A 26288-nucleotide genomic window follows, 5' to 3' on the forward strand; every position below is an offset into this window, starting at 1 on the left:
CAGAGGAGAGAGTTAATGAAAGACATTAAAGAAGATTAGGCCCAGTTACATTTATATTCAGACAAAAACATAGAACAATTGTTCTTTAAATTCTACAATGTTATTATATTAAATTTTAAATGTTTTCCATGTTTTATATTTGTCTATTTAACACACTGTTTTTTTTTTTTAACGTATTTGTAATTTTTCTTTTTTTTTCTTTTTTTTTTTTGAGATGAAGTCTCGCTCTGTCACCCAGGCTGGAGTGCAGTGGCACAATCTTGGCTCACTGCAACCTCTGCCTCCCAGGTTCAAGCAATTCTCTTGCCTCAGCCTCCTGAGTAGTTGGGATTACAGGCAGGCACCACCAGGCCCAGCTAAGTTTTGTATTTTTAGTGGAGATGGGGTTACACCATGTTGGTCAGGCTGGTTTCAAACTCCTGACCTCACGATCCGCCCACCTTGGTCTCCCAAAGTGCTGGGATTACAGGCGTAAGCCATCACAGCCGGCCCATATTTGTAATTTTACAAATAAAATGTATGACTCAACATACTTGTAATTTGACACCTTCTGTCTTTCCACTTAACATTAATGACAAACAGGCCGTCTCAAGCCTGTAATCCCAGCACTTTGGGAGGCCGAGACGGGCGGTTCACGAGGTCAGGAGATCGAGACCATCCTGGCTAACACGGTGAAACCCTGTCTCTACTAAAAAATACAAAAAAGTAGCCGGGCGAGGTGGCGGGTGCCTGTAGTCCCAGCTACTCAGGAGGCTGAGGCAGGAGAATGGTGTAAACCCGGGAGGTAGAGCTTGCAGTGAGCTGAGATCCAGCCACTGCACTCCAGCCTGGGCAACAGAGCGAGACTCCGTCTAAAAAAAAAAAAAAGACAAACATTTTTTAGTGTTTGTTTTTTTTTTACTTTTTATTTATTTATTTATTTTTGAGACAGTGTCTTGTTCTGTTGCCCAGGCTGGAGAATATCAGCTCACTGCAACCTCCGCCTCCTGGGTTCAAGCAATTCTCCCGCCTCAGCCTCCCAAGTAGCTGGGATTACAGGTGCCTGCCACCACGCCTGGGTAATTTTTTGTATTTTTAGTAGAGATGGGGTTTCGCCATGTTAGCCAGGCTGGTCTCGAACTCCTGACCTCAGGTGATCCACCTGCCTTAACCTCCCAAAGTGTTGGGATTACAGGCACGAGTCACCATGCCCAGCCCTGAGTGTTTTCACTTTATCATTATCTTCATGGCTTTCTGTAATTTAGTAATTTCTCTTATTTTTGAAGCACTGTTGGTTTCCCTGTAGTCACTAGCAATGCAGACCCTGGAACAACTGGTCACGTGTTTGTGCCTCTTCCACAAATGACAAGATGAAGGAGCACCTGGGAAAGTACATCTAATTCTGGAGGAAGAGATGGCACCACGTGAGGAGCAGGCAGGGAGTCAATCCCAGGTGCGCTGAGGAGAGAAGAAAGGCACATCTACCCGGTAAGCTGCTCTGAAATGAGAAAGTAGTGTGCAGGGTGATGTTGAGCTCTATTGTGCAGTTGGATCGACATGCTTCTACCTCTTGGCCCTCACACAGCAGCCTGCCTGGCTGCCATCTGCCAAACTTTTGCTTTTCTTTCTGTTTTGCATAAGGCTTTTGCTTTTAATGTGCTGCTACTGAGTACAGAAAAGCAAGAGCATACCAGACTTCAGGGATCTGTCTGTTTCTCTTCTGCCTTTTAATAGAGCTTAGCTTTTTTGCCACTTGTTATTGTCAAGTACAACATGAGTTAAGAGAAGGAATACTGCACCTGACGGGATGGATGCCACGCCTTGAATAAATTGGCAGGAAAAAGAAGAGGTTTATAGGATCTTCTCTTCTGCCACTCCCATCTTGGAAACAAGTGGAAGTACATTTGCAAAATTATATTGAAAATAATGAGAAAATGCGTTTTCCTTTATAGCCAACTCTTCTGATATGGACCTAGTTTCAAATGAAGTTATGAGGAAATGACCCTTGTGACTAAATGTTGATTAATGTGCTGTGAGCTGTGAACCCAGGATGAGAAATGGGAGGAAATCAAACTAAGGAATGGAAAGGGGGAAGTACTCTGGGTGCCTTGCCTAAGAGACTGAACCCTCAAATCTTGGAAATAAACCATATTTTGTAAACCAGATAATTTAGACTTAGGTTATTTTTTGTGTTTCTTCTCTTATTTGGTATCATTTATCAAGTTATGTTTTAAAAGTCTATAACTTTGGGCTATAACATATATGCTTAGGCCAGAGTTTAACGGGGATCAACAGCATCCCTGGAAGCCGATATCTCTTTAGCAGGTATAGAGAGCTCCTAAGAGAAAGATGATTCTGGTAGTGGGGACACCCAAAAATGAAAGGCCAAATTGAGTAGGGGCTCCTTTCCAACAGGCGATCTCTTGCTACAGTAAATCTTGGATGTTATTTAAATTTTATTTTATTTTTATTTCACAAAGCACTCTAAGGGCAGGTGTGGTGGCTCATGCCTGTAATCCCAGCACTTTGGGAGGCCGAGGTGGGTGTATCACCTGAGGTCAGGAAATCAAGACCAGCCGGGCCAACATGGTGAAATCCCGTCTGTACTGAAAATACAAAACTTAGCCAGGCATGGTGGTGCGTACCTGTAGTTCCAGCTACTCTGGAGGCTGAGGCAGGACAATCACTTGAACTTGGGAGGCAGAGGTTGCAGTGATTCAAGATTGCACCACTGCACTCCAGGCTGGGTGACAGAGCAAGACTCTGTCTCAAAAAAAAAAAAAAAAAAAAAAAGAAAAAGAAAAAGTACTCTATCCTTTAAGAAGTACACTCAAGCCCACAAGAATGACATTTTCTACAAATTCTAGGATCAAGTACCAATTAAAGAGGACGAGTAGGCTGGGTGCGGTGGCTCATGCATGTAACCCAGCACTTTGGGAGGCCCAGGTGGGCGGATCACTTGAGGTCAGGAGTTCGAGACCAGTCTGGTCAACATGGTGAAACCCTGTGTCTACTAAAAATACAAAAATTAGTCAGGCGTGGTGGCAGGCACCTATAGTCCCAGCTGCTTGGGAGGCTGAGGCATGAGAATCGCTTGAACCCGGGAGCTGGAGGTTGCAGTGAGCTGAGATCACACCACTGCACTCCAGTCTGGGCAACCAAGCGAGACTCTGTCTCCAAAAAAAAAAAAAAAAAAAAAGAGTATGTGTAAAAGATAATGGAATTATTACATATTCAAGGTCTCATCTACCTTGACATTTCTATGATAGATGTCATCATTCATTCACTGAACATTTACTGAGTGACTCTTAAGTGACAGGTATTATAGGCAGTGACTTGTACACTGTTGTTATCTATGTCAGTTTTTAATAATTTCAAAATGAAATACATTTTGATAAGCAAAGGCTAAGTGTGTGTGGCACAAATACTTTAAGGCATATGAGCGAGCTACCCACTCAGGGGCTTATCTATGCTCTGCCAGAATGTATATGCATCCCTGGAAACCTCACTTGAGAGTGCAGAAGGTGGCTGATACCATCCACACTCTTCCTATACTACACAGTCTTGTTTGAAATTTAGTCATCTTAATCACTGTTTACTATAAAGTTCCACAAGTTAAATATCGGGCAATTACAGGATATGGTGTTTTGGCCCTAACGAACCTTGCAAATACCTGAAATACACAGAATACTTATCTTCATTCCAGGCCTACTCTTAAATTGTAGGGGAGCAGAAGAATACAAATGAAGGCCAGTAACTATTGTGAATGCCATGCTAAATTGTCAGTAGGTTGTAGTCACACATTGGAACACTAACAAAAGGAAAATGTATGCTTGATACTACTGAGAAACAATACTTTGTTATGCAGGAATCTATAGCATTCAAGCTGACAGGAAGGATTTGACAAGTTAATTTGTCTTCTTTCTTACCTAAGCATTTCTGTTGCTCAAATTCTGACTCCAAAGCAGTCGCTGAAATGGGCAGCCATGCTATGTACAAATTTTCACTGCTTTTGAAGTTCACCGTTTGTTTTGAGGACATAAGACAAAAGATACGAAGAAGAGTTTTCCCGTAGCCTGAATAGTGTTCTTCATCGGGAGAGGGAATTTGTGGTTATGAGCCAGTGTTCAGTATCAGATCACAAGTGGCAGAGGCACCCATGTGTGTGGTTTTTTTTTTAATTAATGTGTGTGTGTGATACGTAAGTTCCTTTAAAGCGTGGAGTCCAGGACAGAAGTCTCTCTTGCCCAGGTCTAAGGGTGCGGCGGGGGGGGGGGGGGGAAGGGTGGGGGGGAAGGGTGGGGTGGGGAGGTGGGGGGGAAGGGTGGGGTGGGGAGGTGGGGGGGAAGGGTGGGGTGGGGAGGCGGGGTGGGGGGTGGGAGGAGTGCTTAGTGATACTAAGAATTTAATGCCAAATGTATTTGCTGTGTGACCTAGATGGCTGAATTTTTTAAAAAGTTCTTCAGCACTGAGAAAAATCCAGTTAGACTGATAGCTTAGAGAGCTGTAGCTTATTTCTAAGTTTGACTTCCCCAAAACTAAGTGTAAATGTCAGTGATATGAAGACTTTTTAAAGAAACAAAATAAACAGGATATACGAAAATAGAGCAACTATGGCCCATCTTGTTTCATCCCTTTTCATCTATGTCCTTACTCATATCCCTATCCATAATAAATGACTTTAAGAAAATCCTAGATGTTTTGCATCCTATATATTTCTAACAAATATTCTTAAAAGTATGACCACAATACCATTATCCAATTATTCCCTATTCAACAAACACAATTTCATCTATCTGAAAGGCACCTCATGACTTTTACTTGAGGATGAAAATAATTTCTCATGAATTGTTATCTTATTGGTGTTCATTGCTTTAAGTCGCCTGAGGAGGTATGTGATATGCTACACTAAATCTATTTGTAGGGCTTGGCTTCAAGAACTGCAGATTCTGGACCTAGCTGACCTGGTGACAGTGAACTTGAGACCTCTACTAGAGTTTAGTTATTATTATTATTATTTTTTAACTTTTGGAAAGCAAAGTGTCGGAAGGGGATTTAGTTTTTCCATTAGGTCGAGGCATGTTAAGACTTGTTTCTTTTTCCAAAATGTTCAAGTTGCTAAGAGAACCATGGACCATGGGTCAGGAAGTCCGTCGGTTTCGGGTCACATTCCGCTCCCGCAGGCCTGCAGGCCGTCCCGGCTGGTCTGCTCCAGGCGTGCTAGAGGTCAGCGGCCGAGGCTGCACTCGGTGCCTGGGTCTCGCGCAGCTCCAGGGCTCTCAGGCGACACTGGGCGTTTCCTTTCCGGCTTCGGAAAGTTTTGTTTTGGTTCAAGGAAAGGCGCCCTGTTGACCAAAGGCTTCTCAGTCTCCTCCGGGTGGCCAGCGGCCAAGTTTCCTCCAGCCCAGTGAGCCCAGACTATAGTCCGTTCGAGATCCTCGAAGGCCGGGGAAGCGAGTCTTGTGAGGAGAGAGTGGGCAGCCAGTTTGCCGACTCCACAGACGCTGGCTGGCCCTTCTCTTCGCTCTGTCCCTGGGCCAGTGCCCGTCGCACCGCAAACAGGGAGAGCAGTCTCCACGGTGACTCCTCAAGTACCCAGTCCTCCACCATTCCTAAGAGAACACTCAACCCAGCCGCGCCCGGGATGCAGACAGATCCACCAACACCCCGGACTGGGACGGGGCGCATGCGCATACCGTGGCCGTGGCGTCTAAGTGCTCGCCCAGCGGCGGCAGCCGCTAGGTGGCGCATGCGCCCTGGAAGGTGCGGGCCGGTCTCTGGGAAGAAGGCGGCGGCGGCGGCGGCGGCGAAAGGCGGGGGTGCTGTGGGGGCCGGACCGTGTTTACACAGCGGCGGGCGGGCGCAGACGCGGAACCTGGCGCGGCGGCGGCACGATGGTCATGGCGTATTTCGTCGAGAATTTTTGGGTAAGCTTAGGATGCTGGAAGTAGTGTGTTTCGAAGTCCAAGGCTTTTGGCGCCTGAGCTTGGCCTGCGTGCGCTTCGGGCGGCGGCGGCTCCTCCTCCGGCAGGGCGAGCGTCCTCAGACCGCCGCCTGCCGCGTCCCGCCTGGGTGAGGTCCGGCGGGCGACCGGTCGCCAGCCTATAGGGACTCCCGGGCTCGCAGCCCTACTGGGGACGGGGCTGTCACCGCGGCCCGGGAGCCCGCAGCGGGGCCGCCGGCCGCCGGGGCTAGGACAAAGCGCCGGATGGGGCGGGAGACGGGACCCAGCCCCACCGGAGGCTCCCGGCGCCGGGCGCGCTCCGCGCGGGGCGTGCGCGGCGACTCGGACGCGAAGGACGGGCCCGCGGCACGGCCGCCTCCCGCTGCGCGCTGGCTGGGAGCGCCGGGCGGAGGGGTTTCGCCTCTTGCCCTCAATCGCGGGCCCCCCATCTGAGCGATCCCCCCATCTGAGCGATCCCGTTTACCTCGGACCATTTCCACACCAAATCCAGTGCGGAGTTGGGCTGGACTAGCACTTCCTTTCAGCCTCGCAGCTCGGCTCATGGGTTTGCGCCCAGGACTTTGCCTCTGGGCCTGTTCACAAAGCTTTTAAAAGTTGGATTTAATGTAACTGAACTCCTTGGGCTTAAATGCACGGAGGCTTCCCCTTACTCATCTGTGCTCCTTCCCCTTCCTCATTCTTTCCACCCCTTGTCTTAGGTCAGTATTAGATTCTTCTTTGAGAATTTATCTGACTCCCGGTGGAGTATTTTTCTGCAGTTATTGTTTTTTTTTGTAATGGGAAGCACAGTTCAGCCATGTACAGGAAAGGAACATGTTTACTCAGGTATCTTTCGTGAATCCCATTTTATGCCCTGACAGTTGCAAGTACTGCAGTTCCATTTTCGTTGAGATTTAGACATATTTAAAGGGGTAATCTTTTAGCTAGTAAGGAGTGTATGTTAAATTCTTAATTCTAAGTGCCTCAAGCGTGGTCTTGGTTAGTAACCAAATCAGTTCATAGTTATTAGTCTTGAATGTACCTTGTTTTCCACAAAGAACGTATATACTAGACCTTAGGTGTTTTGTTTTTTAAGCAGCTTTATTGAGTTCACATTCCGTACCAATACACCCATTTAAAGTGTAGTAAAATTCAGAGATTTTTCATATGTTCATAGAGTTGTGTAAACGTCACCACGTCAATTTTACAATTTCGTTATCCCAGAAAGAATCCATAGACCCATTAGCAGTCACTCCCCATTTTCCCCCTGCCCCAGGCCTAGGCAACTAATGTATTTTCTGCCTCTCTACATTTGTCTAGTCTGGATATATTCTATAAATGGGGCCATGGTGACTAGTTTCTTTCACTGAGCATAATGTTTTCAAAGTTTATCCATGATGTCGCATGTATCAGTACTAATTACTTTTTATGGCCAAATAATATTCCATTCCACATTTTATTAATATTTGTCCAATCAGTGATGGACATCTGGTTGTTCCCACTTTTGGGTTATGAGTAATGCTGCCATGAACATTTTTGTACAAGTTTTTGTGTGAACGTATGTTTTCATTTCTTTTGGGAATGGGATTCCTGGGTCAAATCGTAGCTCTGTGTTTAACATTTTGAGGAACTGCCGTACTATTCTGAAGCGGTTGTGGCATTTTACAATCCCACCAGCAATATCTGAGGGTTCCTCTCCACATGCTCACCAACACTTATTTGTCCCTTTTATTATAATATGGTGGGTGAACGTGAAGTAGTATTAATATTTTATTGTGATTTGATTTGCATTTCTCTGATGCTAGATATCGCAGCTAATGATGTCAAGCATCTCTTCGTGTGCTTATTGTCTATTACTGTATTTTCTTTGGAGACATGTCTGTTTAGATTAATTGCCCATTTAAAAATTGGGTTGTCTTTTTATAATTGAGTTGTAAGAGTTTTTTTTTAATATTCTGGATACACACCTTATCTGATACATAATGTGCAAACATTTTCTCCCATTCTGTGGGCTGCCTTTTCATTTTCTTGATGCTGCTCTTTGAAGTAACTCATAAGTTTTTAATTCTCATGAAGTCTTAGTGAAGTCCATCTTATCTATTTTTTCTATTACTTGTGCTTTTATTGTATCTAGGAAACCTTTGCCTAACCCCAAAATTACTCCCTGTGTTTTCTTATAAGGGTTTTATAGTTTCAGTTCTTCTGTTTAGGTCTATGGTCCATTCGAAGTTAATTTTTGTGTATGGTGCAAGGAAAAGGTATAACTTCATTCTTTTACAATTGTGTGTCCAGTTGTCCCAGTACCATTTGTTGAAAAGGCTCCTCTTTCCCCGTTGAATTGTGGTACCATTGTCAAATATCAATCGACCAGAAATGTATGGATTTATTTCTCTATTTTCAATTCTGTTCCATTGTCTGTCCTTATAACAGCCAGTACCACACAACTTGGATTGCTATTGTTTGGATTACAGATTTGTTTTGTATAGCAAATTTGGAATCAGGAAGTATGAGTCCTCCAGCGTTTTTCTTCTTTTTCTAGATTATTTTGACTACCTGGGTTACTTGCATTTCCACATGAATTTTAGGATTAGCCTGTCAATTTTAGGCATTAGGTTTTACAATGGCAATTTATAAAATGTTTATAAAGAGCATTTAAAAATTGATGCTCTTATAAATGTTTTGCATTTTTTTTGATGCTTCAGTGTTTTTTAAGTTGCTAACTTAATTCCAAATTACACCTTCACATTAAAAGTTATGTTTCATTTTCTGTTAATTGAGCTTTGAACATAGCCTTGTTTGATGTGTTTTTGGCTAATATGAATAATACTTCTCTGAGTATCTTTGTACACATTTTTATGTGCTTCTTGGGTATTCTCGTTAAAAGAGGAATGGGAATAAACTTCAATATTTGAATTCTGGAGAGACCTCCAAATCTAATTTGTGTTTTAGTTTTTGCCTTCATTTTCACTATTGAAAACAAATAGTTAATAGACTCCATCTTATTTTATTGCCTGGTCTGGAATTGGGGCTGCGAGGAGGCTCAGTGAGCTAGGAAGCTCTAGGAATTAACTAAATAATTAACTTTTGAGAATTTGATCGTTGTCGTTGTAGACTGGGCATGGTGGTTCACGCGGGTAATCCCAGCACTTTGAGGGGCTGAGGCCGGGGGATGGATTGAGCCCAAGACTTGGAGACCAGCCTGGGCAACACAGTAGACCTTGTCTCTACAAAAATTTTTAAAAATTAGCCAGATGTGGTGGCATATGCCTGTAGTCCCAGCTGCTTGGAAGGCTAAGGCGGGAAGATTGCTTGAGCCTAGGAGTTTAAGGTTGCAGTAAGTTATGATTGGTCACTGTACTCCAGCCTGGGCAACAGAGTGAGACCCTGTCTCAAAAACGGAAAACAAAAAGTCACATATTTCAGAATCATTTATAAAATAATCCCTTAACATAGATAGCAATTTAACTCTTTCCTCTAGCATTTAAAGTGGGACTATTAAAAGGAAATAAAATTGGCAAAATTCAAAACATCATGTTCCACATGATAAATATATATGGTTTTCATCAATTAAAAGATAATGGGAACCTTTAATGTTTTAGGTCTGTCTTGTCTGTCTTTCCTTTCCTTTCCCTTCCTTCTCCTTCCTCCCTTCCTCCCTTCCTCCCTTCCTTCCTTCTTTTCTCTTTCTTTTTTTTTTTGAGTTGCAGTCTCACTGTGTTGCCCAGGCTGGCATGCCGTGGCATGAGCATGGCTCACTGCAGCTTTGACCACCCAAGCTCAAATGATCCTCCCACCTCAGCCTTCCGAGTAGGTGGGACCACAGGTACAGGCCACCATGCCCAGCTAATTTTTAAATTATTCGTAGAGATGAGATCTCACTATGTTGCCCAGGCTGGTCTCGAACTCCTGGGCTCAAGCCATGCTCCCACCTCAGCTTCCCAAAGTGCTGGGATTACAGGGCTGAGCCACTGTGCCCAGTCAAAATTTTAGGTTTCTAATCAAACAACCTGTTAATTGTTTTCTCCCCCACATATGTAAAGACAAACCTTTTTTGTTGTGACATTTCATTAGAAGAAAATTTGAATCTTTGAAACTGTCTTCAAGCTCTTTTGAAAGCAGCACATTCTTCCTTTTTCTTTAAAGTATGGGTTTTGTCAATTAAAATTATGTGCTAAATTGAAAATTCGTTTACTTAATACTGTACTTTAAAGGAAAAAATTATTCAAAACTTTCTACAGAACAGGTGTTTTGTTATTGATAAGTCAGTTTTTGCCACAAAGTATAGCACCATTGATAAGCTGAAATTGGACAGCAAAATTAAAATTGGACAGCAAAGATAATTTTGATAGTGGAAATTCACACCATTGCTTTTAATATGTAAAACAATTTTAATATGTAAAACAATTGTTTTTACATATTAAACATTATGTAACTTTGAAAAGATATTGTAAAAGATTATGTAACTTTAAAAAGATATTGATCAGTATTACAGTGAGGAAGTGTCTATGCTGCTGCTTTCTCAAAGGAATAATTGAGTACAAGTTTATAATCTTGAGATTATAGCAACATTGCAATATAATAATTAAAAAGGCATTATATTTGTATGTAAACCCAGATTAGTAAGCAAAAAACCTTAAAAGAATGCATTTCATAGGTAATTATTACTTAAGGGGGGACAAATAAGTATGTAAAACATACCTGAGTTGAATAGCTTATAATATTCATTTTACATAGTAATCCCAATCTATATACGATATGAAGCATTCACCCAAAGACACTAAGTAGTATTCTTTTTTTTTTTGACACGGAGTCTCGATGTTTCCCAGGCTGGAGTGCAGTGGCGCGATCTTGGCTCACTGCAAGCTCCGCCCCCCGGGTTCAAGCTGTTCTCCTGCCTCAGCCTCCCAGTAGCTAGGACTACAGGTGCCCGCCACCACGCCTGGCTAAGTTTTTGTATTTTTAGTAGAGACGGGGTTTCACCATGTTAGCCAGGATGGTCTCGATCTCCTGACCTCGTGATCCGCCCGCCTTGGCCTCCCAAAGTGCTGGGATTACAGGCTTGAGCCGCAGCGCCCAGCCAGTAGTATTCTTTAGTATATATCACATTGTAATGAGCTGAGATTTTTAGTTAGGTGACTTTTTCCGGAGGTTATCTGTAGTCAGCACATCAAAAATGAACAAACAACAATTAGGTATTTTTATCCTGAAGTTTTTCCTTATTTCTTTTACTGATTAACTGTACAGAAGTCTCCTTTCACTTGATTTCATTGGTTTGTTATATTTTGATTTAAAATTAAATTGGAGCATTGGTTATATATCCAAAATTTAATTTATCATTACTTGGATAAGCTGAGAGAATTAAAATGTATTTTAAAATTCTGGAATTGCTGTTAATAGGTCTTTGGGATAAAAAATATTATTATATGCTTGATTATCTAATCTAAATTTAGTATCCTAGGGGAGAGACTAACACACATTCTTTGGGGTTATGTTTCCACATGAAATTTTAAAATATATATATTTAGCAAATTGGTTGAGGTGACCATATTTGAAACCCAGAATACAGGCTTTTTATTACTTGAAAGTTCCAAATATTGTAGTTTGGGATACCTGCTTTTAGGATATGATCCCATCAGATGACATACCAAAACAAAATCTGTGTATCTGTATATATTTATACATTAACAGATTTGCAGATTTTACGTGGAGTAATATTTAAAAGGTATAAGAGGGAGTAAATCTTCCTCTTTTTGTCTGGTAATCAAGATCTCCCTGAAGGCAATCACCATTACCAATTTCTTAGGTGGTTTTCCAGAGATAAGACCAAATAACATACACTCCACTAGGTTAAAATGTATTATTGTATAACTGTTAGCAAGTTAGCCAGGCCCAACTTGTTCCAGTTGCAACAAGCTATGAAATTGAAGACTACAGATTCATTTAACTTGATGCAGAAGACTTGACAGTAGACATTATAAAATTATAGTGTTTTAGATTGCACTAAATTTTATTGTGAGGTCCTTAGAATTTTTTAAGGATTGTGATTTGTTTTATATTTTTGCCTTAATTATAGGAGAAATTTGGAAGTGAAAATTGATACTGATTTAGTTTGTATATGTACAGTTCAGGGGGAGGATTTTAGGAACTTTGACATTTGAAAGGATATAAATTTGATGTCTGCGTTCTTTTTCAGCCCTACTCATTAAATCCTAAATGCTGTAATCCTTTCAGAACCACTTAAATTATTTAAGCAAAGGATGAGGGAACAGTTATGCTTTAAATCATCCTGCACATGTGGCTAATATAAACCCTTTGAAAGTAGTTTTTTGAGTCATTGGGGTATCTCCTGAGATTATCCATCCTGATGTCATAATTCTAGAATAGTTAACAGAAGCACCCTTAGAAATTTAAGCGGAAATAGAATCCCATGGAGACTTAAAAACGAAGGGGAATAAGGATTTGGCTTTCAGTTTTCTTAGTGTGGAAACATTAAAGAATATTAGAGTTGGGCCAGGTGCGGTGGCTCACGCCTGTAATCCCAGCACTTTAGGAGGCCGAGGTGGGCAGATCATGAGGTCAAGAGATCAAGACCATCCTGGCCACCATGGTGAAACCCTGTCTCTACTAAAAATACAAAAATTAGCTGGGCATGGTGGTGCGCACCTGTAGTCCCAGCTACTCGGGAGGCTGAGGCAGGAGAATTGCTTGAACCCAGGAGGCAGAGGTTTCAGTGAGCTGAGATCGGGCCACTGTACTCCAGTTGGGTGACAGAGCAAGACTCCATCTCAAAAAAAAAAAAAAAAAACAAAGGATTATTAGAACTGGAAGAATTTTAGTAGCTGTCAGGTACAAAAAGATAAGTATAAATTGCTGTGATGTGGGGAGAAACAAAAACAACAGCATGACAGCAACTGAGACCTGTAATGATATCTACTATATTGATAAATGTGCTAGAGGATGTTGCTGGAATGGCCAGAGTCAGAGAGAATTAAACTGGAAAGTGTTAAAGTGTGTGATAAAGTTGAGGAGATAGCCATGCTCCCTGATGAATTTGCAGGAGTGAAGGTTATGGGAGATGTATCAAGCATGTTTGCTTGACTTTAGGGAAAAATAGGAAGGTATAATATAAGTAAATATAAGTAAAGCAAATTAGTGGTGGTGGTGGAGCCTTAAAACCAAGGAGAGTGAGTTTTCAGTTGGTTGAAGTAACAACCACAAGTGTACATGGTTTTCCGTTTTAGTTAAAACCATTATCATGTGATAGGTAAAACACAGAAGAATACGGAACACAAATTGCCTATAGCCTCTCCCTCTACCCTTATAATTTTCTTTAGAAATACAAAATTCAAGATAGATTCTACCATGTGGTTGTGTGTCTTGGTATTTTCAGTTGGTATTACCGTCTGGTATTTTTCTCATGTGAATAAGCATTATTTGAATAGGTTTCCATGGAATGGAGATAGGCTGTAATTTGTTTCTTTTATTATTATTATTATTATTATTATTTTCTTTTTTTGAGATGGAGTCTCGCTCTGTCGCCCAGGCTGGAGTGCAGTGGCTGGATCTCAGCTCACTGCACCCTCCGCCTTCCAGGTTCAAGCAATTCTCCTGCCTTAGCCTCCCGAGTAGCTGGGACTGCAGGCGCCCGCCACCCCGCCCGGCTAGTTATTTTTATTTATTTTTATTTTTTAGTAGAGACGGGGTTTCACCGTGTTAGCCAGGATGGTCTCGATCTCCTGACCTCGTGAACCGCCCATCTCGGCCTCCCAAAGTGCTGGGATTACAGGCTTAAGCCACCACGCCCGGCCAATTTTTTTTTTTTTTTTTTTTTTTGAGACGGAGTCTCGCTCTGTCGCCCAGGCTGGAGTGCAGTGGCCCCATCACCATCAGAGCTCACTACAGTCTTGAGCTCCTGGGCTCCAGGAATCCTCTTGCCTTAGCCTCTGGAGTGGCTAGAACTACAGGTGCATGCCATCACTCCCGGCTAATTTTAAAAAAAATTTTGTAGCGACGAGGTCTTACTATGTTATTTAGGCTGGTCTCAAACTCTTAGCCTCAAGCGCTCCTCCTGCGTCAGCCTCCCAGAGTGCTGTGATCACAAGTGTGAGCCACCACACCTGGCCAGATAGGCTGTAATCTTCTTTAATCATTCCCATTTTGTGTGGGAACTTCCAGTTTTTTTTTTTTTTTTTTTTTTTTTCCCTGTTTATGAATTACAAGGACTGGAGATTTAAGTACTGATGTGAACAAGATGCCAGTTTACGAAAGTAGCCTTCTGTCTCTTTGCAGGCATAGATTGAAGAGCTGAGAAAACTGAAATTGTTGGTTTAGTTTATTTCGAAAGTAATGAAAAATACTTTCATTTATAGAACATTACAGAAAACGCAAAAGATATAAAAATTAAAAAATTATCTTAACTACTGTTTGCTTCTGTAGTTTTTTCTCAACCCATATAATATTTATTTAGATAGCTTTAAGGATTCAACTAACTGGAAGAGGTGAACTATAAAAGATTAGAGAAGAATATCTGAGAGGTGAGAAAAACAATTTTTTGAAAGGTAGTAAGATTTCTTTCCTTCAGTCAACTAGCAAATATGTTTGAGTCACTATTGTACCTGCATCAAATCATTCTGAGTGCCTATTCTGCATACTTTATTTTATTTTTATTTATTTAGAGACAGTCCCACTGTATTGCTCAGGCTGGCATGCAGTGGCATGATCTCGGCTCTCTGCAACCTCTGCCTCCCGGGTTCAAGTGATTCTCCTGGCTCAGCCTCCTGAATAGCTGGGATTACAGGGGCACACCACCACACCTGGCAAATTTGTAAAATATTTTTAGTAGGGATGGGGTTTCACCATGTTGACCAGGCTGGTCTTAAACTGCTGACCTCAGGTGATCCACACGCCTTGGCCTCCCAAAGTGCTGGGATTACAGGCGTGAGCTACCGCGCCCGGCTGTTCTATATATTTTAGTCACAATTTTCTATATTAGCAGTATCATGCCAGTAGGTCTGCAGAGTACCTTTAATGATCATGACTAAAAATATCAATGTACAGTTGTTTCCCCTATCCATAATTTCACTTTCCATAGTTTCAGATCTGAGGTCAACTGCAGTCTGAAAATATTAAATGGATAATTCCAGAAATAATTCATAAGCATTAAAGTTTGAGCTGTTCTGAATAATGTGATGAAATCTCACTGTGTCCTGCTTGGGATGTGAATCATTCCTTTGTCCAGGGCATCCATAGTGTATACCCTTCCTGCCCGTTAATCACTGAGTAGCCATCTTGGTTATCAGATTACAAAAAGAACAGTATATGAAGGGTTTGTGACCAGTATATAAAGGATTCGTGACTATCCATTGTTTCAGGCATCCCGTGGGGATCTTGAAACATCCCCTGTGGAGAAGAGGGGACTACTGTACAAATAGAATGTTGATGAGAAGAGGTTGTAACTTATGGTAGAATGTCCTGTATACTTGTAGAAAAATTGCTTGCATACATAGGCATACCGTAGAGATATTGTCTGTTGAATTCAAACAACCACAATGAAGCAAGTCACAAACTTTCCTGGTTTTTCAGTGCATGTAAAAGTTATGTTTACACTATGTTATTTACATGATACTGGTGTATTAAGTGCAATAGCATTTTATCTAAAAATATATATACCTTAATTAAAAAATACTTTATTGCTAATGCTAACACAGGGAAGAAGTGAGCACATGCTGTTGGAAAAAAGATATTGATAGACTTGCTTGACACAGGATTGCCACAAACCTTCAATTTGTAAAAATGCAGTATTTTCAAAGTGCAGTAAAATGAAGTGTGCCTGTATTTTACCTCCAGCTCCCTAGCAGTTTTCCAGGCCACAATGGCACTGGAGAGCTGTCATTGCATGTCTGTTGAGTTCTCATTAAAGTGTAGCTACAGTTCAAGGAAAAAAATCTTTAGGATTAGTGAAATGTTTTATGGTGTTTTTCAGAGAAGTCAAGACAGTGAGACTGTATCAAAAATATTAATGTTATATTGTGCATTGACTTGTCCAGGGTTATCTAGTAAATGTCCATAAGAGCTAAATTAAAAGGAAAATGTAGACAAAGTAGGAAGTGATAGTATTTATTTATTTTTGAGGAGCTTTAGAGTTGAGAGGGAGGTTAGGCATGTTATTGGTGTTTGCAGGATAGTACCTCCTGACCCTTCTCTTATCCCTCCAAAGAACTTTTTGAAAATTAAAAATGGAACTTGGTAAAACCAATTTTTAAATTAGAAATGTGATTATACAATATATAATCTGTCTTCTGCCTATTTTTCGAATCTTGGACTCACCAAAAGTGAATGCTGGCCACATGCAGTGGCTCACACCTGTAATCCCAGCACTTTGGGAGGCCAAGGTGGGAGGATTGTTTGAGGCTAGGAGTTGGAAGACCAGCTTGAGCAACATAGCGAGACCTTGTTTCTGCAAAAACTTTTTTTTTTTTTTTTTTTTTTTTTTTGAGACGGAGTCTCGCTCTGTCACCCAGGCTGGAGTGCAGTGGCCGGATCTCAGCTCACTGCAAGCTCCGCCTCCCGGGTTCACGCCATTCTCCTGCCTCAGCCTCCCGAGTAGCTGGGACTACAGGCGCCTGCCACCTCGCCCGGCTAAGTTTTTTTTGTATTTTTAGTAGAGACGGGGTTTCACTGTGTTAGCCAGGATGGTCTCGATCTCCTGACCTCGTGATCCGCCCGTCTCGGCCTCCCAAAGTGCTGGGATTACAGGCTTGAGCCACCTCGCCCGGCCATGCAAAAACTTTTTTAAAAAACTGAATGCTCTCCAGGTTTTTTATTTTTAGTGTCTAATTTACTGTTACTCTTAAAAAGTTCACCGAAGGAGAAGTTTCAAACCCTTATCTTTGTCTTTTTCTTTTTTTAGAGACAGGTTCTCACCTTGCCCAGGCTGGTCTTGAACACCTGGCCTCAAGCAGGCCTCCTTGCTCAGCCTCTGGAGTAGCTGGGATTATAGGCACAAGCCTCTGACAATAAACTTCTAAAAAAATCTGAAACATGTAAAGTTGCAGAAGCCAAATGAAAATGTTTGGATTCACAAGAGGCTGTGGTTTTATGTTATATTCTTGATAAATGGAAATGGTTATTCAAAATGCTAAGGGTACTGTTTATATTATCTTGTTACAGATAGGACATTTTAATTTGTGATATGTAGGCAAACTAATTACTAGCTACATTGAGTTTATCAGGACGCACTTCAACATAGCTGGAAGTTCTTATGCTTTCTGTTTTCAGTGGACTGTGGAAAAATCAAGTTTTGGATTATATAACACTTGCTTATGGTATTGCTTTTCCAACAAATATATTCCATTCTTCTTTATTTCATTTTCACTAAAGAAAAATAAAAACTGCTGCCTGTAAAGAGAGTTTTTAAACCTAGTGTATCGGTTGTCTTTTATTTCATCGAACAAATTGACATTTCTAATGTTATCTTTATGATTTACCAATTTAGGATTCATAGGATTAAACAGCAGTAGAGGTTTTCCAGGATTGTGTAGTGATCTATTCTATTAATATCTCATTAATTAGCCTGGGCGCAGTAGCTCACACCTGTAATCCCAGCACATTGGGAGGCCAAGGCAGGTGTATTGTTTGAGGCTGGGAGTTCGAGACCTGCCTGGCCAACATGGCAAAACCCTGTCTCTTCTAAAAATACAAAAATTAGCTGGACGTGGTGGTGCACACCTGTAATCCCAGCTACTCGGGGGGCTGAGGCACGAGAATCGCTTGAACCCGGGACAGGGAGGTAGCAGTGAGCCATAATTGCTTGTCTGCACTCCAGCCTGGATGACAGAGTGAGACTGTCTCAAAAACAAAAACAAACAAATGAAAATCCTATTAATTAAAAACTAGAAAATAGCCTGTTACTTCTCTTTTGTTAAATTGTATCTGTTTTCTCATTTCTCAAGTTAAGTTTACTGACTGAAAGATCTAAGTATTTTGTGATACTCAGTGCTGATATGACTTAAGTACTTTACTGTCTTAATTCAGAAATCAAGATTTAGTAATTTTAAAGCACAAACTCTAAATTAAATGATCAGGAATTTCTTACTGTGTGTTAAAGAAATTGAAATGGGATTTGGTAATATGTTTTGAAAGGTCCATGTTTATCTTTTCTTAATTATGCCGCATATTCCTTAAAATTTCATACTTTTTTGTTGTTTTGTTTTTTGACGGAGTCTCACCCTGTCTCCCAGGCTAGAGTGCAGTGGTGTGATTTCGGCTCACTGCAACCTCCACCTCCTGGGTTCAAGCGATTCTCCTGTTTCACCCTCCTGAATAGCTGGGATTACAGGTGCATGCCACCACACCCGGCTAATTTTTGTATTTTTAGCTGAGATGGGATTTCACCATGCTGGGCAGGCTGGTCTAGAACTCCTGACCTCAAGTGATCTGCCCGCCTCTGCCTCCCAAAATGCTGGATTACAGGCATGAGCCACCACCCTACCACGCCCAGCCTCATACTTAATTTTTTTTTTTTTTTTGATATGGAGTCTAGTTCTGTCACCCAGGCTGGAGTGCAATGGCGCAATCCCGGCTCACTGCAAGCTCCGCCTCCCGGGTTCACGCCATTCTCCTGCCTCAGCCTCCCTTGTAGCTGGGACTACAGGCGCCCTCTACCACACCCGGCTAATTTTTTGTATTTTAAGTAGAGACAGGGTTTCACCATGTTAGCCAGGATAGTCTCGATCTCCTGACCTCATGATCCACCCACCTCGGCCTCCCAAAGTGCTGGGATTACAGGTGTGAGCCACCGCGCCTGGTCACTACTTAATTTCATTAATTGTACTTTTATGGGTGATTACAAAGTGTATGCATATTTGTGTGTATGTAGGTATATGTATATGTAGTTAATTGTAAACTATATTAAAGCATATAATATTGCTTTATACTGTTTAAAATCATACAATAAATGAGAATAATTAAATTAAGGAAAAACACCTCACCGGAGCACAGGATTGCATATTGGTTAGTGTTGGCTTTTTATATTCTCAAGTCATTTTTATCTGTTTTTTTTTTTTGTGAAACTAAAAATCTTTTTACATTTTAGGGGGAGAAAAATAGTGGCTTTGATGTCCTCTACCATAATATGAAACATGGACAGATATCAACTAAAGAACTAGCAGATTTTGTAAGAGAACGGTATGTATCTTTTTTTTTTTTTTTTTAATACTTTAAGTTCTAGGGTACATGTGTATAAGGTGCAGGTTTGTTACATATGTATACTTGTGCCATGTTGGTGTGCTGCACCCATCAACTTGTCAGCACCCATCAACTCGTCATTTACATCAGGTATAACTCCCAATGCAATCCCTTCCCCGTCCCCCCGGTATGTATCTTTTAAATAAGTAATTTGTTTAACAAATTAATAGCAATTTAAATTTTAGAATATAAATCATGGAGAAAACTTTATTTGGATGTGGAATAAAGCAATCCTTGTTTTAAAATATATACTGTAATTCTATCTATTTGTATCTATCATCTACACAGCTGAGGGCTCTATAGTGGCTCAAAGTGGCATTGTTAAACCCCTGGTTTGCAGATTCCTGCTTGAAAATATTATGTACATATTTTTCACTGGATATGCTAGCAAGGTGATATAATAAAGTTGAGAAGTTTGTAGGATAAAGCATTAACATTTGTTAAACATGCTAAAATAATTAGAAAAGATTACGTTTTCTGAACTTCAGTTTAATTTTATGTTTTTGTAACTTTTATTTTTAAAAGTCCTAAGTATATATTTTAAAATCTTGCAAATTTATAAAATGTGATTGTCTTTAAGAGTCTTAGAATATAGCAAATTTAAAAGCTATTAAGAATAAATATAATTTGATTATGATTCAAAATCAAACAGAACTCAAAAGCTGCTCTCCTACTAACTTAAAGCTGTTTTGTGGCTACCCCAACTTAGTAATTATTTATATGAACACATTTAAAATCTTTACCTTGATAATACAGGGATTCTTTGGCTTTAAATTTAATACTTCATTTATTCATGTATTCTTTCAACAATACATATCCCATCAGTGCTGTGTACCAGGTACTTGTCTGGATTATGGGAATATAGTGGTTAAGATACAGCTTCTCCCTTCATGGAGTTTACAGACTGGTAGGAATTGGGGAATAAACTATTATATAAGTTCAGTTCTTTTCTTACTTTCCCCTCTCTACTGGAATCAACAAGCAATGCAAAAGCTCAAGTGCCCTGGGTAAGGCTCTTCTTCCTCTGGGCTTCTACATCATCATTGGCAGGAGGAAAGGAAAGGCCGCAGAACTCTGCATCTCTTGGCATGTTCCTTAGCCTTCCCTCTTCCCCTACACCTCACTACTATCACTGTCTGTTTTGGAACCATCAGGGCAGATATTCTTATGCCTTTGAGCCCTGTTTATGTTAGTCATTGTAAGAAGTCCAGGACTCCTGAGTCATCCTTCCTTTGCCCAGAATCTATCCCTTTCTGATTCTTTGGGCAGTGAGACAATCCCTCCTACTTCCCCTTTACTACCTTATTTTTCTCCATAGTGTGTATAACCATCTGATCAAAGTGATATTTCACTTATTTATTTTTCTGTCTCTTCCCACTAGAATATAAACCCAACAAGGGCAGGAATTTTTGTCTTTTTTTGCTTATTTTGTCTTTTTGCTCTATTTATGCACTTGTGATAGTGCTTGGCACTTGGCAGGCCCTCAGTAAAGGTTTTTCCATGGAACGAATCTCTTAACTTCATTATGCTGATCCCAACTATCATTATTTTTGCCTGAACTTCAGCAGTAGCTCCTAACTGCTCTATCTACATTCGTTCTTGTTTTCCTACAACTTAACTCTCTGTACTGTAGTTGGAGTGGTTTTTTTTGAGCTACAGTACAGATCAGTTTGTTACCTTTTCTCTTTCAGCCATCTCAAGGGCTCTTAAGATATGCCTGCATTGTCTGACCCTCAAACTACCTTTCAGGTCTTACTGTTCCAGACTCTCTGCTAGGCATGGGATACAACAGAATATTGTCTCACAGGAGAACATAGAAACAATTAACAAAGATGAGTAATAACAAAACTGCATGCATAGTACAAAGAGATATATGAATTACAGGCTGCTCCTTATTCTTTCCACTCCAGAGATATTGGGTATCTTATGGAAAGACTTCCTCTGTCTAGTCCAGGCTTTGTGAATACCTATTCTTCTCTTCACCTAGTTAATGGCCTACTTATTCTTTGGAGCTCAGCAATGTGGTCACTGCTCTTAGGATGCCTTTCCTAATCTCTCTGACTAGGTCAAAAACACCTAATATAATTTTTTGTTACATCACCTATCTCTTTGTAGTATTTATAAAATTTGGTAATTATTTATTTTTATTTGTTTTTATGTTCCTCTGTGAAACAGTATTCATTTGTATCCCAGTGGCTAGCACAGAGCCTGGAACAATAGGAAAATCATATTTCTTGAAGGACTGAATGAGAAAGGAAAAAATGTAAACTTTGTATACATTATCTGATAGATAGATAGATAGATTGATTGATTGATTGATTGATTTGAAACAGAGTCTAGCTCTGCCATCCAGGCTGGAGTGCAGTGGCCCAGTCTCTGCTCACTGTAACTTCCATCTCCTGGGTTCAAGCAATTCTTGTGCCTCAGCCTCCCAAGTAGCTGGGATTATAGCCCTGCGCCACCATGTCTGACTGATTTTTGTATTTTTCTTTTTTTTTCGAGACAGAGTCTCACTCTGTCACCCAGCCCAGGCTGGAGTGCAGAGGTGCGATCATGGCTCACTGCAACCTCCCTGTCCTGAGTTCAAGCGATTCTTGTGCCTCAGCCTCTTGAGTAGCTGGGACCACAGGCATGCGCCACCATGCCTGGCTAATTTTTGTATTTTTTGTCGAGACGGAGTTCTGCCATGTTGGCCAGGCTGGTCTGGAACGCCTGACCTCAGGTGATCCGCCCATGTTGACCTCCCAGAGTATTGGGATTACAGGTGTGAGCCACTGTGCCTGGCCAGGCTCATTTCATTTTAGTACTGAATAATATTCTGTTGTCTGGATGTACTACATTTTATCCACTAACTTACTCGGGGACATCTTGGTTGCTTCCAAGTTTTGGCAATTATGAATAAAGCTGCAGTAAACATCTGTGTGCAGGTTTTCGTGTGATCGTAAGTTTTAATTAAATTAAATTTTAAATACCAAGGAGTGCAGTTACTTGATTATATGGAAAGAATATGTTTAATTTTGTAAGAAACTCATCTTCCAAAGTGACAATACCATTTTGCATTTTAACTAGCAATGAATGAGAGTTCCTGTTGCACCATATCCTTGCCACATTTGGTGTGGTCAGTATTCTAAATTTTGGTTGTTCCAATAAGTGTATAGTGGTATCTTATCATTGTTTTAATTAGCATTTTCCTGATGACATGTGATGTGGAGCATCTTTGCTTTTAATTTTTTTTTTTTTTTGTAGAGGCAGGATCTCACTATGTTTCCCAGGCTAGTCTCGAACTCCTGACCTCAAGTGATCTTCCCTCCCCAGCCTTGCAAAGTGCTGAGATTATAGGTGTGAGCCACTGCACCTGGCTTTTTTGTTGTTGTCAAGATGGGGGTCTCACCATGTTGCCCAGGCTGGTCTTGAACTCCTCGTCTCAAGTGGTCTTCCTGCCACAGTCTCCCAAAGCACTAGGATTACAGGAGGGAACCAGCACACCTGTCCTTCATCTTTTCATACGCTTATTTGCCAGTTGTGTATCTTCTTTAGTGAGGTATCCGTTAAGGTCTTTGGCCCATTTTTGTTTTTAATAGGGTTGTTTGTGTTCTTATTAATATTTTAAAATTTTTTGATTATACTTTAGGCCCTGGGATATATGTGCGGAATGTGCTGGGTTGTTACATAGGTATACATGTGGTTTTCCATGATGACATCAACCTGTCTTCCACATTAGGTGTTCCTCCTAATGCTATCCCTCCCCCAGCTCCCCGGCCTCCAACCCCCCAAAAGGCCCTGATGTGTGATGTTCCCCTCCCTGTGTCCATGTGTTCTCATTGTTTGACTCCCACTAATGAGTGAGAACATGTGGTGTTTGGTTTTCTGTTCTTGTGTTAGTTTGCTGAGAATGATAGTTTCTGGATTCATCGATGTCCCTGCAAAGGACATGAACTCATCCTTTTTTATGGCTGCATAGTATTACATGGTGTATATGTGCCACATTTTCTTTATCCAGTCTATCACTGATGTGCGTTTGGGTTGGTTCCAAGTCTTTGCTGTTGTGAACAGTGCTGCAATAAACATACGTGTGCATGTGTTTTTATAGAATGATTTATAATCCTTTGGGTATATAGCCAGTAGTGGGATTGCTGGGTCAAATGGTATTTCTGGTTCTAGATCCTTGAGGAATTGCCACACTGTCTTCCACAATCGAACTAATTTACACTCCCACCAACAGTGTAAAAGTGTTCCTATTTCTCCACATCCTCTCCAGCATCTGTTGTTTCCTGACTTTTTAATGATGGGCATTCTAACTGTCATGAGATGGTATCTCATTGTGGTTTTGATTTGCATTTCTCTAATGACCAGTGATAATGAGCTTTTTTTCGTATGTTTCTTGGCTGCATAAATGTCTGCTTTTGAGAAGTGTCTGTTCATATACTTCGCCCACTTTTTGATGGGATTTTTTTTTCCTTGTAAATTTAAGTTCTTTGTAGATTCTGGGTATTAGCCCTTTGTCAGATGGATAGATAGTAAAAATTTTCTCCCATTCTGTCGGTTGCCTGTTCACTCTGATGATAGTTTCTTTTGCTGTGCAGAAGCTCCTTAGTTTAATTAGATCTCATATGTCAATTTTGGCTTTTGTTGCCATTGCTTTCGGTGTTTTAGTCGTGAAGTCTTTGCCTATGCCTATGTCCTGAATGGAATTGCTTAGATTTTCTTCTAGGGTTTTTATGGTTTTAGGTCTTACGTTTAAGTCTTTAGCCCATCTTGAGTTAATTTTTTGTATAAGGTGTAAGGAAGGGGTCCAGTTTCAGTTTTCTGCATATGGCTAGCCAGTTTTCCCAACATCATTTGTTAAACAGGGAATCCTTTCCCATTGCTTGTTTTTGTCAGGTTTGTCAAAGATCAGATGGTTGTAGATGTGTGGTGTTATTTCTGAGGCCTCTGTTCTGTTCTATTTGTCTATATATCTGTTTTGGTACCAGTACCATGCTGTTTTGGTTACTGAAGCCTTGTAATATAGTTTGAAGTCAGGCAGAGTGATGCCTCCAGCTTTATTCTTTTTACCTAAGATTGTCTTGGCTATACAGGCTCTTTTTTGGTTCCATATGAAATTTAAAGTAGTTTTTTCTAATTCTGTGAAGAAAGTCAGTGGTTGCTTGATGGGGATAGCATTGAATCTATAAATTACTTTGGGCAGTATGGCCATTTTCACGATATGATTCTTCCTATCCATGAGCATGGAATGTTTTTCCATTTGTTTGTGTCCTTTCTCATTTCCTTTACCAGTGGTTTGTAGTTCTCCTTGAAGAGGTTCTTCACATCTCTTGTAAGTTGTATTCCTAGGTATTTTATTCTCTTTGTAGCAATTGTGAATGGGAGTTCACTCATGATTTAGCTCTCTGTTTGTCTATTATTGGTGTATAGGAATGCTTGTGATTTTTGCACATTGGTTTTGTATCCTGAGAATTTGCTGAAGTTGCTTATCAGCTTAAGGAGACTTTGGGTTGAGACGATGGGGTTTTCTAAATATACAATCATGTCATCTGCAAACAGACAATTTGACGTCCCCTTTTCCTATTTGAATACCCTTTATTTTTTTCTCTTTCCTGATTGCCCTGGCCAGAACTTCCAATACTATGTTGAATAAGAGTGGTAAGAGAGGGCATCCTTGTTTTGTGCTGAATTTCAAAGGGAATGCTTCCAGTTTTTGCCTGTTCAGTATGATATTGGCTGTGGGTTTGTCATAAATAGCTCTTATTGTTTTGAGATACGTTACACCAATACCTAGTTTATTGAGCGTTTTTAGCATGAAGGGCTGTTGGATTTTGTTGAAGGTCTTTTCTGCATGTATTGAGATAATCATGTGGTTTTTGTCATTGGTTCTGTTCACGTGATGGATTACATTTATTGATTTGCGTATGTTGAACCAGCCTTGCATCCTAGGGATGAAACTGACTTGATCGTGGTGGATAAGCTTTTTGATGTGCTGCTGGATTTGGTTTGCCAGTATTTTATTGAGGATTTTCACATTGATGTTCATCAGGGATATTGGCCTGAAATTTTCTTTTTTTTTTGTTGTGTCTGCCACGTTTTGGTATCAAGATGATGCTGGCTTCGTAAAATGAGTTAGGGAGGAATCCCTCTTTTTCTGTTGTTTGGAATAGTTTCAGAATGAATGGTACCAGCTCCTCTTTGTACCTCTGGTAGAATTTGGCTGTGAATCTGTCTGGTCCTGAGCTTTTTTTGGTTGGTAGGCTATTAATTACTGCCTCAATTTCAGAGCTTGTTATTGATCTATCCAGGGATTCTACTTTTTCCTGGTTTAGACTTGGGAGGGTGTATGTGTCCAGGAATTTATCCATTTCTAATAGATTTTCTAGTTTATTTATGTAGCGGTGTTTCTAGTATTCTCTGATAGTAGTTTGTAATTCTGTTGGATCAGTGGTGATATCCCCTTTATCATATTTTATTGTGTCTATTTGATTCTTCTCTCTTTTCTTCTTTATTAGTCTTGCTAGCAGTCTATTTTGTTGATCTTTTCAAAAACCAGCTTCTGGATTCATTGATTTTTTTGAAGGGTTTTTCGTGTCTATCTCCTTCAGTTCTGCTCTGATCTTAGTTATTTCTTGTCTTCTGCTAGCTTTTGAGTTTGTTTGCTCTTGCTTCTCCAGTTCTTTTAATTGTGATGGTAGAGTGTCAATTTTAGCTCTTTCCTGATTTCTCTTGTGGGCATTTAGTGCTATAAATTTCCCTCTAAACACTGTTTCAGCTGTGTCCCAGAGATTCTGGTGCGTTGTGTCTTTGTTCTCATTGGTTTCAAAGAACTTATTTCTGCCTTAATTTCATTATTTACGCAGTAGTCATTCCGGAGCAGGTTGTTCAGTTTCCCTGTAGTTGTGCAGTTTTGAGTGAGTTTCTTAATCCTGAGTTATAATTTGATTGCACTGTGGTCTGAGAGACTGTTTGTTATGATTTCCATTCTTTTGCATTTGCTGAGGAGTGTTTTACTTCCAATTATATGGTCAGTTTTAGAGTAAGTGTGATGTGGTGCTGAGAAGAATGTATATTCTGTTGATTTGGGGTGGAGAGTTCTGTAGATGTCTATTAGGTCCACTTGGTCCAGAGCTGA

The 26288-nt window shown here is 40.6% G+C and overlaps 1 protein-coding gene across 2 annotated transcripts in view; it reads left to right on the forward strand.

Annotated features, from left to right (window-relative positions):
* Window positions 1–5817: 5817 nt before the first annotated feature.
* FCHO2 (FCH and mu domain containing endocytic adaptor 2) overlaps window positions 5818–26288 on the forward strand; it is a 137151-nt gene continuing 116680 nt past the window's right edge. The window contains exons 1-2 of one of the 2 annotated variants that reach the window (XM_078003937.1): window positions 5818–5906; window positions 19017–19108. In XM_078003937.1, the coding sequence (XP_077860063.1) occupies window positions 5874–5906; window positions 19017–19108 (125 nt within the window). In that variant the 5' untranslated portion in view covers window positions 5818–5873. 2 annotated transcript variants of the gene reach the window in all.

Source organism: Macaca mulatta, chromosome 6 (genome assembly GCF_049350105.2).
Source record: "Macaca mulatta isolate MMU2019108-1 chromosome 6, T2T-MMU8v2.0, whole genome shotgun sequence".
In the NCBI taxonomy this organism is placed as follows: domain Eukaryota; kingdom Metazoa; phylum Chordata; class Mammalia; order Primates; family Cercopithecidae; genus Macaca; species Macaca mulatta.